Source organism: Nicotiana tomentosiformis, chromosome 3 (assembly GCF_000390325.3).
Source record: "Nicotiana tomentosiformis chromosome 3, ASM39032v3, whole genome shotgun sequence".
NCBI classification, from domain to species: domain Eukaryota; kingdom Viridiplantae; phylum Streptophyta; class Magnoliopsida; order Solanales; family Solanaceae; genus Nicotiana; species Nicotiana tomentosiformis.
The window spans coordinates 144564216-144577873 of record NC_090814.1 but is presented as its reverse complement, the minus strand read 5'-3'; the positions used below and the strand labels follow the sequence as shown (position 1 = coordinate 144577873).

Genomic DNA, 13658 nt, shown 5'->3' with positions numbered 1-13658 from the left:
CCAAACAAAAACGCTCTCTCTTTTCTGCGTGGCTAAAAATGAATTGAAAAGAGTTTTCTTCTTTATTAGCGATTGAAGTTTGACAATTGAGACACCCACTTGAGAGATAATATATTTTTGAAACTTAGTTTAGGAAAAATGATGAAAGACCAAAATACCCCGGACACAATTTGGTTTAGAGTTCAATCAGAAGGACAGTGAGAGTCATTTGGTTGAAAGCCACCGCTGGCGTTGAGCTAACGCCTTTATTTGAATTGAATTCACACAATAATCAAAATTCTAGGGTTTATTCATTCTCGCGCTCTGCAACCTAAAACCCTCCAATTTTCAAACCTCAGGCCACCACCGGCAGTCTCTCCGCGCTATTCAGGTACTCTCTTTTCTCTCTGCGTAGTCAAGCTCTTGGAAATTTTGAGTTACATTCTTTCTATAATCGGACTTCAATAAAACCAAATTATTGAATGCAAGTTTGCGAAACTGTATCAATCCCATGGCACAAATTTAATGTATTTCGTTTTCTCTTAGCCAGGGCATTTCTAGGTTATATACTTACCGGCATATCCTGTAGCTTTGTTAGTTAATTCTCGAACTCTGAGTGTTTGATTATATCTTTAAGGGCTGAGAAGAGAAATGAGTACAGCAGTGCGAACCCCAAAATCTGGAAGGCAATCATTGTTCTTTCAGGATTTAGCAACGCCTATATCCTCTCGAAAATCAGGGTCAAAATTTAGTACCCCAGGTCAGGCAGCAGCTGTTTCTGCCTTATGGCGTGAGAACTTTTCCAGCTCAGATCTCCCACCACCACCTGTATTTACCCTTGAAGATCGCTCAGAAGTCTCTCCGGAATCTGGGATTCCTGATTATGTTACTTCACCAGAAATCAAGTCGGACCCTAGAACCCCAGTACAAACTTCAGGAAGGGAATTTGCAACTCCTAAGACAAGGTCTGAGGCGAGCACTTCGTATGCATTGATGGGTAAGCAGCAGCAACAGAGTCAGCAAAGCCCCTTGCCGAGTTTGAGCTGGTGGTCCCCCTCGAAGGGTAGTGGTAGTGCTGAGCAGGATGACAAAGGAAAAGGTTCACCAGTCGAAGGCGTCGTACATCCTGGTGCTTTGATAACTTTACCTCAACCAAGGGAAGTTGCAAGGCCAGAGATCAGGAAGAACTCATTCCCTGTGGGAAACCTCGATGAGGAAGAATGGGTCACAGTTTATGGGTATGGCTTCTGTATTTCATACTTTATTGGCTGTTCTTTCACTTATGTTCATAGTTAGGCTTAGGCTAGCATGTAGTAGAATCTTGATGAAAATTCTTTAGTGTGTCTTAAACTCCTTGATGCCACATAATATTCATTTTGCCTGCTAGCTCCTTTAAGTTACTTCTGCACCTCGTTGTTGCATTTTAAAGTATGCTCGGGAACTTTATCCATTATTATGTTTTCTGTTTCTTTTCCTTGACTTTTTTGTTTTCCTCCTTCACTAGAGTTGTCATTACTTTCTACTAGGATTAGATGTACCCGTGTCAATTTACATGGCAAGAATTCTTGAGGATATCTTTTGAGGTAGCCTAGTCATTCTAATATTATGTAAGGTTCTGCTGGACGGAGATATTTAAATTTTAGGGGATCTGAACGTAAATTTTTTAAAATTCGACGGTTTCAATACACATGTTCTCCAATGTTTTTGACTCATTTTCTTTAGTATATCGAACAGGTGAAAAGGATTTAAGCTGTAAATTTGAAATACATACGATCATATCCTTTCAACAAATTCTCCATAAAAGACAAAGAGACATTGATCCAATTGAACAGGGAGAAGGAAATGAAATGTTATTGTCAAATTAACTTTCTCTCATCCTTTCGCATTGCATCCGTGCTTGAAAAAGAAGAGGAACATTGATCCGTTCTGACTTCTGTTCTCTGTCTCCCTTGGTGTACTGAGGTTATTCCAGAACGGAACAAATGCCCTCATTGGAAAACTTTTTCCTGGCGATATTGAGAAGATTGGGTGTTTAAAGGCTCCATGGATGTAGCTGCAATTTATTCTTTACTTCCTTCTTGTAATGAATTCCCTTCTCATGTCCACCCTGTAAATAAGAGCAATGTATATATCATTTTGGAGGGAGAAACAGTTCTGCTCCTCTATCTTGCCTTCCTGTTTATTTTGCATCAAAGATTTTTCAAGAAAAGGAGACAGATCTATTTTAGTTGTGTTAGCTGGATTAATTGCTTGCAAAATACCTATACGGATACAATAAACTTATCTTATCTATGTGTTCCGTTTACTCTCTTTGAGATGCTCTATTGGGACACTAAATTTCTGCACTTTTCACATTTGCTGGGTGTTTCTCGTGTCGGTTGTATTCTCATTAATATACTATTCGTGACTAGTTGAGATATTTGGGCTTTTCTCCCTTGATTTCTATAAACTTAGTACTTGATTGAAGTCAATTTGCCACTTCAATTCTTTGATCACTTGATATTTTTCTAGTCATATTTCCTTTGTTTATATTTACCACGGTCTTCCATTTATTATTTATTTAACCTTTTGTAAATTATTACATGCAGGTTTTCTCCAATTGACACCAATGTGGTTTTGCGGGAATTTGAGAAATGTGGCGTCATTTTGAAACACATTATAGGCCCCAGAGATGCTAACTGGATGCACATTCTATATCAGGTATTTCTTATACCTATAAACAAGTTATCATGTTAAGATTTTGTTGTTCTTGCATGTTTATTCATGATGTCTTAAGGGCCTGTTTGGTATTGTATTGATCTGGGATTAGTGGTGCTGGTAGCAATATTTCTGTTGCTCTGGGATTAGGGCATGTTCCCTATGTCTTTTTCATTATATTGCTAATCTCACCCCCTTCCTTGTAAAATTTAATCTGTAGTTTTATCCCTTTTCCTATTCTCCGCTTACCTTTCTCTCCAGCTCACGTCTCCTTTCTTCCCCTTCAACTGATGATTGTTACAGTGCTTGTTGCTTTAATTTTTTGTTTGATTCTATGTGTATTTGCGCATCAGTTTTCGTTCTGATATAAGTACAATTTATAGCTAATTGCTGTCCGTCTGTTTGTAAAATGTTCTGAATTGTGAATGAAAAGAGTGACATAAATCCTTCATCTAAGTACCTCTTTACTGTAATCTAGAGGTGTTATGACTTTACGATCTTGCGTGATTCTGACCCTGTACCTAGAAACCCCTATGTATTTTTTCCCTTTCCAGACGTAATTATGCTTACTTTATGTATATGCTTAACTGACACAGTGTTTGACTGAGGAACTTTGTGTTTCATAAGTAACCAAAAAAATTTACAAATTCCGTTTGTCATGTTAGTGTCAAGTTCTGTGAATTTCAATGAAGATTGAAGGGCTTCTTTTGGTTGACTCTTTGCTTCTGCAACTGCAGATTTGCTGTTATGCCAACTATATTTGTTAAAGTAAGAGTGCTATGAACTTTGGTTTTAACTTCTTTTAAAAAGTCGCCTATCTTTGTGTTTGTCTCCGTAGCTATGCTGGGTGCGACCTTGCCGGTCGCTGCTCATGGTCTTTGGATTGATTTCTACCTGTGCCATGAAGCCAATAAGTTGTGGCCATTTGCATTTGGCTAAACCATGTCACTTGCAATGCCCATGTTGTGTATTCTCTGCAGTATGCACTTTCTTTTTTTGGGAGCTCCTCACTGTATTAGTTTTTCTCTGTGGGATCTTTTCTCTCCAGTTGATACCAATAACACTAGTCTTCTGGAAAGTAAAGCTTTTCAGTACCATAAAGCTGTGGCTTATTTTCTCTATTTTTGTGGTGCAGAATCGTGCTGATGCTCAAAAAGCTCTTAGCAAAAATGGTATGCAGATAAATGGAGTTCTTATGATCGGAGTTAAACCAGTGGATCCAATACAACGTCAGGCACTGAATTGTAGGCTCAACAAACAGGGATTTATACCTTTACCCCATACACCCTCCAGTAAAAGCAATGATCCGATTCCATTTCAAACCTCCTCTCATCCTCACTATCTACAAAATGGCAGCAACAGTGCAAAACAATCATCTGGATCTGTTGCTACCCCAGCCAAATCTGTGGTGTCCAAAATTGTGGACTTAATGTTTGGCGTCTAATCTTCCATGTTTCTGTTCTTACGTGCTTCTGTGTTATTTCTACTCTATAGTGGCAAAATTCAAAGCTGCTTTTCTTGAATACAAAATTGACTCCAAAATACAGTTGAGTTCTATGTGATTCTCGCTCCCTTCCTCCCCTTTCCCTCTATTCTCTTCTCCGTTTCTCCTCCAAATGTTTGTTCATGGTGTATTTGTATCAGCTTGAGCCCCGTAGGGTCATGGGGCTTTGTTATAATGGAGATATAGAAGTTTAAATCTCTCTCGCTCTATCAATGTATTTTATTGAGTGTGAATAGTTGGCATTTTGTGATCGTTTCTCGTGACGTATGATCTTCGGAGCATGACACATCTCTTTTATTGTGTTTCCCAATATTGAGGTCCCATTTTATGTTATCCACGCTCCGATTGTGGCCTAGGCGTTTGGGTGTGTTACAGTGTTTCACATAGTTTGACGGATTGCATAAACTCATGAGATCCTCACGAGCTAATTTTTGGAACTAAGTTAAATTAACGGTCCCTTTTTCTTATCATAAGCATATTACTAGCTTTCCAGTTGATGTTTACAACAGCGACTTCTGGCAGATTTTAAGAATCTTAATATCCAATATTGTGACTGTTGCGACTTCATGTACTATGGGTTTCTAAGCGCTAGACTTGTTTGCTACTTTGCTTCCCTTAATTTGAATGCAACGGATTATGCTGTGAACCTAAGGGTGGATTTGTGGTCGTTTCCGTTGCCATTGGTTTCTTGATCAAATATGGTTCAACTAGCTCTAACTAGATTCTCACCGCAGCGCAACGTTTTACAACAAAAATATTGTTGGAAATATCTATGCGTATTGCCTATCTCGTTCTTCGCTTCTAGTTGAGATTGTATTGTCATAATAATTGCATATTGAATACAGAAAAAAATTAGCTCTAAATAATACTAACATGATATTGTTTGTGTCCGACTATTTGTTTGCTAGAAGAGGAAACTTCTGTGCGGTTAGAAATTTGCGCGTGATAACTGAATAGAATGTTTAACCGCTTTCCCACAGAAATACGGGAGGGGATCTTAACCCACCAAAAATAAAATAAAATACTACATTAGTTAATTTTGTTTCCTTTCAATACAACCAAACGAAAATATGAAAGGTCTAAATAGTGCTCATCACTTGTTTTAGATAAATGGTTTGAACAGATAAAAACTAATAATGCCAAGAAAAGAGAGTTCTCTTCGTCTTTTAATTAGCCGTTACAAGCAAGACCGAGTCAATTAAGAGAAAATCTTATTGGACCTCCCACGACCCTTCTCCTCTAAGACTATAACTTCCACGTTTCTCACCACGTTTGCATTTTGCAGCTTTCAATTCCCTCTTATTTAATAGCTTCGTAGTATAACATCCTTAACCACATTACAAAGTGAGTGATTTCCTAACCTTACGAATTTCCACATCTCTTCACTGAGTTACTTATAGAGTAAAAAGCATTAGCAACATCATAATTCGTTAACAATTAGGAGGACAAACATGGCTTCGATCAAGTCTACTACTATCTGTTTCGTCACTGCTCTTTTCATCAGCCTTACAATATCTTCCGTTGTTGCTGCCTCCGGCGAGGAATTCAAAGTTGGTGATGCTGTGGGTTGGCGTCAGCCAAGTGTTAATGAAACAGATCTCTATCATCACTGGGCTTCAAAGAAGAAATTTCACGTCGGCGATTCACTCCGTAAGTCAATCAACTTATATTAATTACTAGTTGTTATTCCGTCAGTGTATACTTACCTATGCGTAAAATGCATGCCTAGTAATTCTTTGATTTCTCATTCATGGTTAATTCCATTTTACTTATGTTCTATACTGCTACAACTTTAAAATATGTAGCAATGCGATCATGAGTCATGTTTAACTTAAGTTAGATGGAGGCTTTTGCCTACATGTACGCTGAGGCGAAGCAAAGTAATGCAATCATATTTAGTAATTTGAAATTATGTTTGGACATGCATTTCACTTAAAAAACTATTGCAGCCGTGTGAGCGGGGAAAAAAGTTTTTTCTGTCGAAAAATTTCCAAAAACTTGCAAAATTTCATGAAAAAAATACAATTTTGAAGATTTCTTTTTTTAAAAAGGAATTTTGTTTTAATGAACAAACGGGGCATTTAATGTGTTTAATTGAATCTAGTATTTTTGACTTGGGACATTCATATATGTGAGAAAAAATATTGAAATTTCAACGGTTATAAATTTCTGAACTTAAAATTTCAAAAGTACAAATTGTTAGTGCTAAAAACTAATCTGTATGTATACATAAATATTATTTACTGCGAATAATTTCTAATTATACTTAGTAGTATATTTTGAAGATTCCGCACAAGTACGTACCTTTAGTACCTACGATCGTATATTTCCCTTTGGATAAATGAAGGTTAAATGCGTAACGTAGTTTTATTTATATGCAGGTTTTGAGTACAAGAATGACTCGGTTGTCGTAGTCGACAAATGGGAATTTTATCATTGCAATAGGACTCATCCAACTTCGGGCGCTAAGGACGGCAACACCACAGTAAATCTCGACAGGGCTGGTCCCTTTTACTTCGTGAGCGGTGATCCTGAGCATTGCAAAAATGGCCAGCGTTTAGCCATTGAAGTTCTCCCACTATACCCCATCTCCCAATCTCCACCACAACCAATTTCACTGGCGCCATCGCCATCGCCACTTTCAAGCTCAGCACTTGTTTCTTCAGTTCCGCTGATATTCATCTCAGTGCCGCTTATGGTTGCTGTTATTGTCTTTGTTTAGTGATTTACTCTAACATTCTACTAAGAATATTTAGGTTATTTAGCTAATTATTTCAAGCATTCTGGTGCTTTAGGTTCTAGATTCTGTTGTTCCACTTTTCATTCTAGATTTATGGCTCATTTTAATTTATTGTGTACATCCCTCGTACTTGATGGAAATTTTTATTTATTTAGTAATTTTTCTTTCGGTTCTAAATTGCACTTACATGATTTATATTTTATTGAGCTACCTGGGGCGAAATAATCAAGATTCACGAGAGGATCAAGATTATCTAATTTTAGGTATTGATTTTGGTCATCAATCACCCTATCATTAGATAATCAATCACTTTCTTTAGTCGTCCGTTAACTCAGGGTGGCTAATCAACTTTCATAAAAAAATTTATTAACCCGTGATTGATAATCGATCAAGAAATTGCTAATCAACCTACTTCTTAGTCGATGAGGTCATTTTTTTTAATTTCAAACTTACGAGAAAACATAAAGAAAAAAGAAAATGAGTGTCATTTCCTTAATTCAGAACTTACGGGGTCCATTCGGCTAAATATTCTCGAGTTGAGTTAGATTGTAAACGGGTGGGAAAGATTTAAAGAAATACAAGGGGCAATGTGCAAAGCTCGATAACTACAAGGTTCTTAGATGCAACTTTCAGGAAGTTTCTTTTTAAACTTAAAATTCGCCGTATATCACCAACCCCTGCTTCTGCCAAAATTATTGGGCTTCTAGAAAATTCCTTCTCACGTGGAGCTTCCAGTGGACGAAGCCTTATCTTCTCCATTTCACTGCTCTAGAAAACCCTAGTCTTTCATTTCCACATTCACCAATTTTACGAGCTAGCTCAGGTACTCTTCCTCAGTCTTCATTCTGTTACCTTTTTGTAATCCTAATCTGTGATTTTATCTGACTTTGAATAATGCATTCCTGTCTGTTTGAAACTGTGAGTCTGCAACTGAATAGCTTTATCCTCTATTGGCTAAAGTTTTCTTATTTTGGAACTTAATCTCTGTGGCTTTACTGTTGCTAATATCATAAAACTAAAGTTCACGCTTTCTGATATTTAGACACAATTCGTTTGTTTAAACTTTGAAGCTAGTTGCATTGCAGTTTCCAAATTAATTCGGCTCTTTTTACTAGTAATTCCATGGAGTTTAAACAACAACACGCCTCAATACCAACTAGTATCCATTCCCCTTTATTGGGCTTGTTTCAGTTTAATACTCAATAATATATCCTTTAAGATAAGGCAATTGTTTTAGCATGGTTCCAACTCGCAATGACGCAATCACAAAGCACTTCATAAACTAATACTGGAAAAGTACAGATTGGCAATTCTTTTTCTAGTGTGTAATCCTTTTAATAATAGGTGCGAGGAACAGAAAGACTGTCTGATAACAGGGAGGATTTAAAATGTCTGTGACTTTTGTTCGTTAGCTCTCCTTATATATATTTGCTGTCTCCTTGAAGTAGAACACTTGATAGAACATGTAATGATTATTTTATGTGTTACCTAGAAAATATTGCTCTTGGATTGACCATCCAGATGGATGAGGCATAAGCACATCATTTGTTGAATTTGTCTTTTGGTAATTTTCTTAAAGATTATGGGCTTATGCTATAGTCCTTTAAAGTTTTGCTGCACAAGTTTTTCTTGAACTTCTCTTTCTACCAAAAAGGGATGGAGCTATCTCTTCGGTTGGGGATTCTAGTTATTTTAAGTTATTGGATTCTAAATTAAGAATTTGTACAGATTCAATAAATTTCTTAAGACAAATACAACGTTTGGACCAAAGCTACCGAGTTCGGCCAAACCCATAATGGAAGAGCTTGCTCCGCCCCTGCTACAAAAAGTTCTCCAAAAGAGTATAGATTGAAGTGTTTACTTTCTTTAGATTTTTGAGTTTGCATGTATGATTAGATCTCTTTATGCTTCCATATTCTATGAACTTCTTTCAACCAATTCCCAGTTGTTAAGCATGCGAAATATGACCCACCGGTATATGAAGTCACAACATCGATAGTACTTGCATCCTAATTCTGTGCTTGCGTTTCAGCATTCATATCTTTAATTTTACTCACTGTGCGTGTGTATTCTTTTCTACATAATGGACTGTTTTTAATACCTTTTGTTTGGCAATGGTGTCCTATGCTGCAGACCTTTTCTCTTGAGTATGGCTGCGACCTTCACTTCAGTTTGTTCGATTGCCTCTACCAGCCAAGCAGTGGATAAGAAACTCATAAATTCTTCTGAAACTTTATCCTCATTCACTGCGATTTCTTCGAGTTCATTAGGGGGCAGGAAAAAGAATACAGTTTTAAAGAAAAGATATGATTTCAAGATTCAGGCTGCGACCAAGAAGTTACACTTCAATCAGGACGGTGATGCCATTAGGAAGCTGCAAGTAAGCTTGATAGGAAATTTTAACTCATTTATCTTGGATGGACACCCATCCTCTTGTCTACCCCATTAATTCTTGTTATTCCGTGGCCTTCCAATTCAGGCAGGTGTTGACAAGCTTGCAAATTTAGTAGGTGTTACTCTTGGTCCAAAAGGAAGAAATGTAGTTCTTGAGAGCAAGTATGGCTCTCCCAAAATTGTAAATGATGGTGTTACTGTAGCTAGAGAGGTAAACCTCCCAAACACCCTATCTGATTGTGTTCTTCTGGTATTCAACTGTCAAAAGATGTGCATGTGTTGTGACCTTATGATGTATTTACCGCGATAAATGCTGAAATTGCTCTTGCTTTGTGCTTTTTCTGCATATTACTCATAAAACCATTTTAAAAAGATTTTGTACTCCGTTATTTTATTTCATTACACTTGAGGTGCAGTATGCAGCCCAGTTACTGTGGTTTAACTATGTGGGAATAAATGTGTTGTTATGTATATTCTGGATTGCTCTACAGGTTGAACTGGAAGACCCTGTTGAGAATATTGGTGCAAGTTTGGTGAGACAAGCTGCTTCAAAGACAAATGACTTGGCTGGGGATGGCACAACTACATCTGTTGTTTTGGCACAGGGGCTCATAGCTGAAGGTGTTAAGGTTTGTAAGAAGTTGCTTTCATTTTGCAAGCTATTTCGAGGATATGATGGTGTTATGATTGATGTAGCTTCCTTAATGCTGGTTATTCAGGTGGTCGCAGCTGGTGCAAACCCTATTCAGATTACCAGGGGAATTGAGAGGACCACTAAAGCCTTGGTCGCTGAGCTGAAAAAGATGTCTAAAGAGGTGAAAATTATGCAAATCTATGTTAAAGTTCATTGATGACTTGAGTACAACTGCTTCACTAAACTTGGTTTTGAAACAACTATTCTTTCTAAAGTTGTGCTCTTATTCCTTCTTGATAATTGTTTAGGTTGAGGACAGTGAACTAGCGGATGTAGCTGCAGTTAGTGCAGGAAACAACTATGAAGTTGGAAATATGATAGCAGAAGCAATGGGTAAAGTGGGTAGGAAAGGTGTAGTGACTCTTGAGGAAGGGAGAGGTTCTGAGAACAGCTTGTATGTTGTGGAAGGCATGCAATTTGACCGTGGCTATATCTCCCCATACTTTGTTACAGACAATGAGAAGATGGTAGCTGAATATGAAAACTGCAAGGTATGATTAACCATGACATTTCTTTTTGCATGTTATCTTCGAATACTATTTCCTGGATATGCTAAAGAATGGGTTACGGATAAATAATTTTTTTAAAATTTTCAGCTGCTTCTGGTAGACAAGAAGATAACAAATGCAAGGGACTTGGTTAATGTTTTGGAAGAAGCAATCAGGGGTGGATACCCAATATTGATAATCGCTGAAGACATTGAGCAGGAAGCTCTAGCCACTCTGGTTGTGAACAAACTTAGAGGAGCACTGAAAATTGCTGCACTCAAAGCCCCTGGTTTTGGGGAGCGAAAAAGCCAATATCTTGACGACATTGCTATCCTTACTGGAGGTCTGTCGACAATTAAGTGATTGTAGTGTTCAATGAAAGTTGTGTTTACTTGTCAAGTATGTTTTTTTTGCAATGTGCACTCAGGTACTGTCATCAGAGAGGAGGTTGGTTTATCCCTGGACAGGGCTGGAAGCGAGGTCTTAGGGCATGCTGGAAAGGTGGTGTTGTCAAAGGATTCAACAACAATTGTTGGTGATGGTAGTACCCAGGAAGCAGTAAACAAAAGAATTGCACAAATTAAAAGAATTGTTGAGGTGCAACTTTGTTTTATAGATATTTCGGATGTGGATCAATAGGTTGCACTACTCACAATTCTACCATATTGGATTGTCATGCAGGCAACTGAACAGGATTACGAGAAGGAAAAACTGAATGAGAGAATTGCAAAACTATCAGGGGGCGTTGCCGTAATTCAGGTTACTTGATGATTCAGTTATTTAGGTTGATTTTGTCTTTTTGGGTGTCATATGCCTAGTATAATTGTTCTTGCTCTGCTCTGGGGTTCTTAATTCCAGGTTGGTGCACAAACTGAAACGGAACTCAAAGAAAAGAAATTGAGAGTAGAGGATGCTCTCAATGCGACAAAGGTTTGTTTTAGTGGCGATGCAGTTATGGCATCTCTATTAATTTGAGACTCTCAACAAGTATAATCTTACTGGGGTAATGATATTTCTCTTTGGTAACTAAAGGCAGCCGTTGAGGAAGGCATTGTTGTCGGCGGTGGATGCACCTTGTTGCGGCTTGCTACCAAAGTTGAAGACATTAAAGGAACTCTTGATGATGATGAACAAAAGGTAATGCAACTTCTTAATTCGTTGAGGAAGATCCCGTGTACCATAAGCTTTGTCTGTTCATGTTAAGGCTTCTGTAGGCAGATGACACTAATTCAGTTTTCATAAACACTCCAGATTGGAGCTGATATTGTCAAGAGAGCTTTGAGGTACCCCATGAAGTTAATAGCCAAGAATGCTGGTGTCAATGGAAGTGTTGTGATTGAGAAGGTAAATAAGGTTGAAATAGGTTGACTGTTTGTGTCACATTGTAGGAGAGTATCAATGATTCGTTGACTGGTTTTATGATCTTTCTTCAGGTGTTGTCCGATGACAATCCGAAGTATGGTTATAATGCGGCCACTGGAAAATATGAAGATTTAATGGCTGCTGGTATAATTGATCCTACAAAAGTAACTATCTCAAACTCTTTTTATTCTAGCACAATATCGTGAAACCTATCCTAAAGAGAAACAACATACTGAGAGACATGTAGATAATTTCAACTATATGTACAAGGAGTGCAGAAATTTAACCCCCATGAATTACTTATCCAATGTTACTTCTTATGGTGTCTACTTGATGAACTTAAATGATGGCCCTCCTTGTAGTCAAAAGCAATATCTGTCACGTTCAAACTATACATATCTGATTTTCTCCTCTCTTTTATTTTTTTCTGTTCGCAAATACTTATGGAATCTTTCTCGTATTAACAATGTGTTTCTGTAAAAACCTGTCTGAATGAGAGAAAGTTTCGTTTTTTAATTCCTTACATTTTGGACTTACAAAGGAGTAATGAGTGTTGATAGAGGGGCAGTCACGGCCACGTTTCCTCCTCAGTATATATCTGCTTTTTGATTTTCTCGGAATTCAAATATCTACTTATTTCCTCATTTTTTGGAATTAGGTGGTAAGATGTTGCTTGGAGCATGCAGCTTCTGTAGCAAGGACCTTTTTGACATCAGATGCTGTAGTTACTGAGAACAAGGAGCCTGAACCTGTGGTTGCTGGAAACCCAATGGACAATTCAGGTGCTTATAATCAGTGAGATGCATCTAAAATGCACCTGAATGAGCTTTTTGAACTAATCAATTCTTTTATTTTGATATTAAATAGGTTATGGATACTAAGCATTTGAAGGAGGCTAGGACATGCTGAGAACGGGTATGCCAAAGTCCAGCACTGTGCGACTACACTCTGAATAGTATGTCTTGACTCTCTTGAGTAGGAATAGCACGTAGAGGTGATTAATTGATGAGCTCTTTTTTCCAGCTAAATGGGGTCTCATGTTCCTTTCCACTACGTAAGGTTTTCTTGTTCTTCATACTTGGATTTTTATCAGGATAGGCTTTGACAAAAGTGAGTCCATAAGGTGCAGGTTATTGTTTTTTCAGTTCTAGAAATGGCAAAATCCAAGTGAAATTTTGATTTTAATGTTGTATTGGCCCTCTGGTGGAAAGGAGACTTGATCTATAATTGGGAATGTTCAAGTATTTGACGGGCAAGGCAAAAACTGATAAATAAGAATAAAAAATTTCTTGTTATTGATTTTTGGAGTTCTCGTCTCCTGAAGAACAACAGAGTTTTCACGCTTATATTTTGACTAGTTTACTTGCCCGCCCTTTGCGCAGTCATAAAAAAGATTTAATATAAAAAATATTAATGTTATAATATCCAACATAATTTTTTTAGGAACAATATGTGCGGCATCTCAGTTTAAATGAGACAACTCTTTAAATCAGTGTATATAAATTTGAATAAGGAAAAAAAAAATGTATCCTCTAATCCCTTTTCTCCTATTTCTCTTCAGCTTCATCATAATCTATTGATCTCACCCTATCACCAAAATATTACACTAAAAATTTGTAGTCGGCTGCTTCTGCAAAATCAAATGCAAACTCTCCAACAAGCTTTGTTTCATATCCTTCGGACATCCATAAACATCAGAACAATAGAACTATTTATGAGGAATATGTTACGTGTCATATAGTAAGACTGCGTAATTGAGATGCTTTATACTCCAGTTCCAGTCTTTTACATTGTGTCAAA

General features: G+C 37.4%; 3 protein-coding genes across 3 annotated transcripts; all 3 read left to right on the top strand.

Moving 5' to 3' along the window:
• Window positions 1-231: 231 nt before the first annotated feature.
• Window positions 232-4379, top strand: LOC104118579 (nuclear pore complex protein NUP35). The gene is made up of 4 exons (XM_009629855.4): window positions 232-370; window positions 617-1217; window positions 2568-2679; window positions 3812-4379. Exons 2-4 carry the CDS (start codon window positions 631-633, stop codon window positions 4118-4120), a joined length of 1008 nt encoding a protein of 335 aa, XP_009628150.1. The 5' UTR covers window positions 232-370; window positions 617-630; the 3' UTR covers window positions 4121-4379.
• Window positions 4380-5513: 1134 nt separating this feature from the next.
• On the top strand, window positions 5514-7097 carry LOC104118578 (early nodulin-like protein 7). Its single transcript, XM_009629854.4, has 2 exons — window positions 5514-5830; window positions 6562-7097. The coding sequence occupies exons 1-2, from the start codon at window positions 5632-5634 to the stop codon at window positions 6900-6902; spliced, it is 540 nt and encodes a 179-aa protein (XP_009628149.1). The 5' UTR covers window positions 5514-5631; the 3' UTR covers window positions 6903-7097.
• A 500-nt stretch (window positions 7098-7597) lies between these two features.
• On the top strand, window positions 7598-13157 carry LOC104118577 (ruBisCO large subunit-binding protein subunit beta, chloroplastic-like). The gene is made up of 15 exons (XM_009629852.4): window positions 7598-7743; window positions 9054-9300; window positions 9400-9525; window positions 9806-9943; window positions 10034-10129; window positions 10257-10499; window positions 10605-10839; window positions 10924-11093; window positions 11178-11255; window positions 11355-11426; window positions 11529-11633; window positions 11748-11840; window positions 11930-12022; window positions 12517-12640; window positions 12726-13157. Exons 2-15 carry the CDS (start codon window positions 9070-9072, stop codon window positions 12737-12739), a joined length of 1818 nt encoding a protein of 605 aa, XP_009628147.1. The 5' UTR covers window positions 7598-7743; window positions 9054-9069; the 3' UTR covers window positions 12740-13157.
• Window positions 13158-13658: the final 501 nt, after the last annotated feature.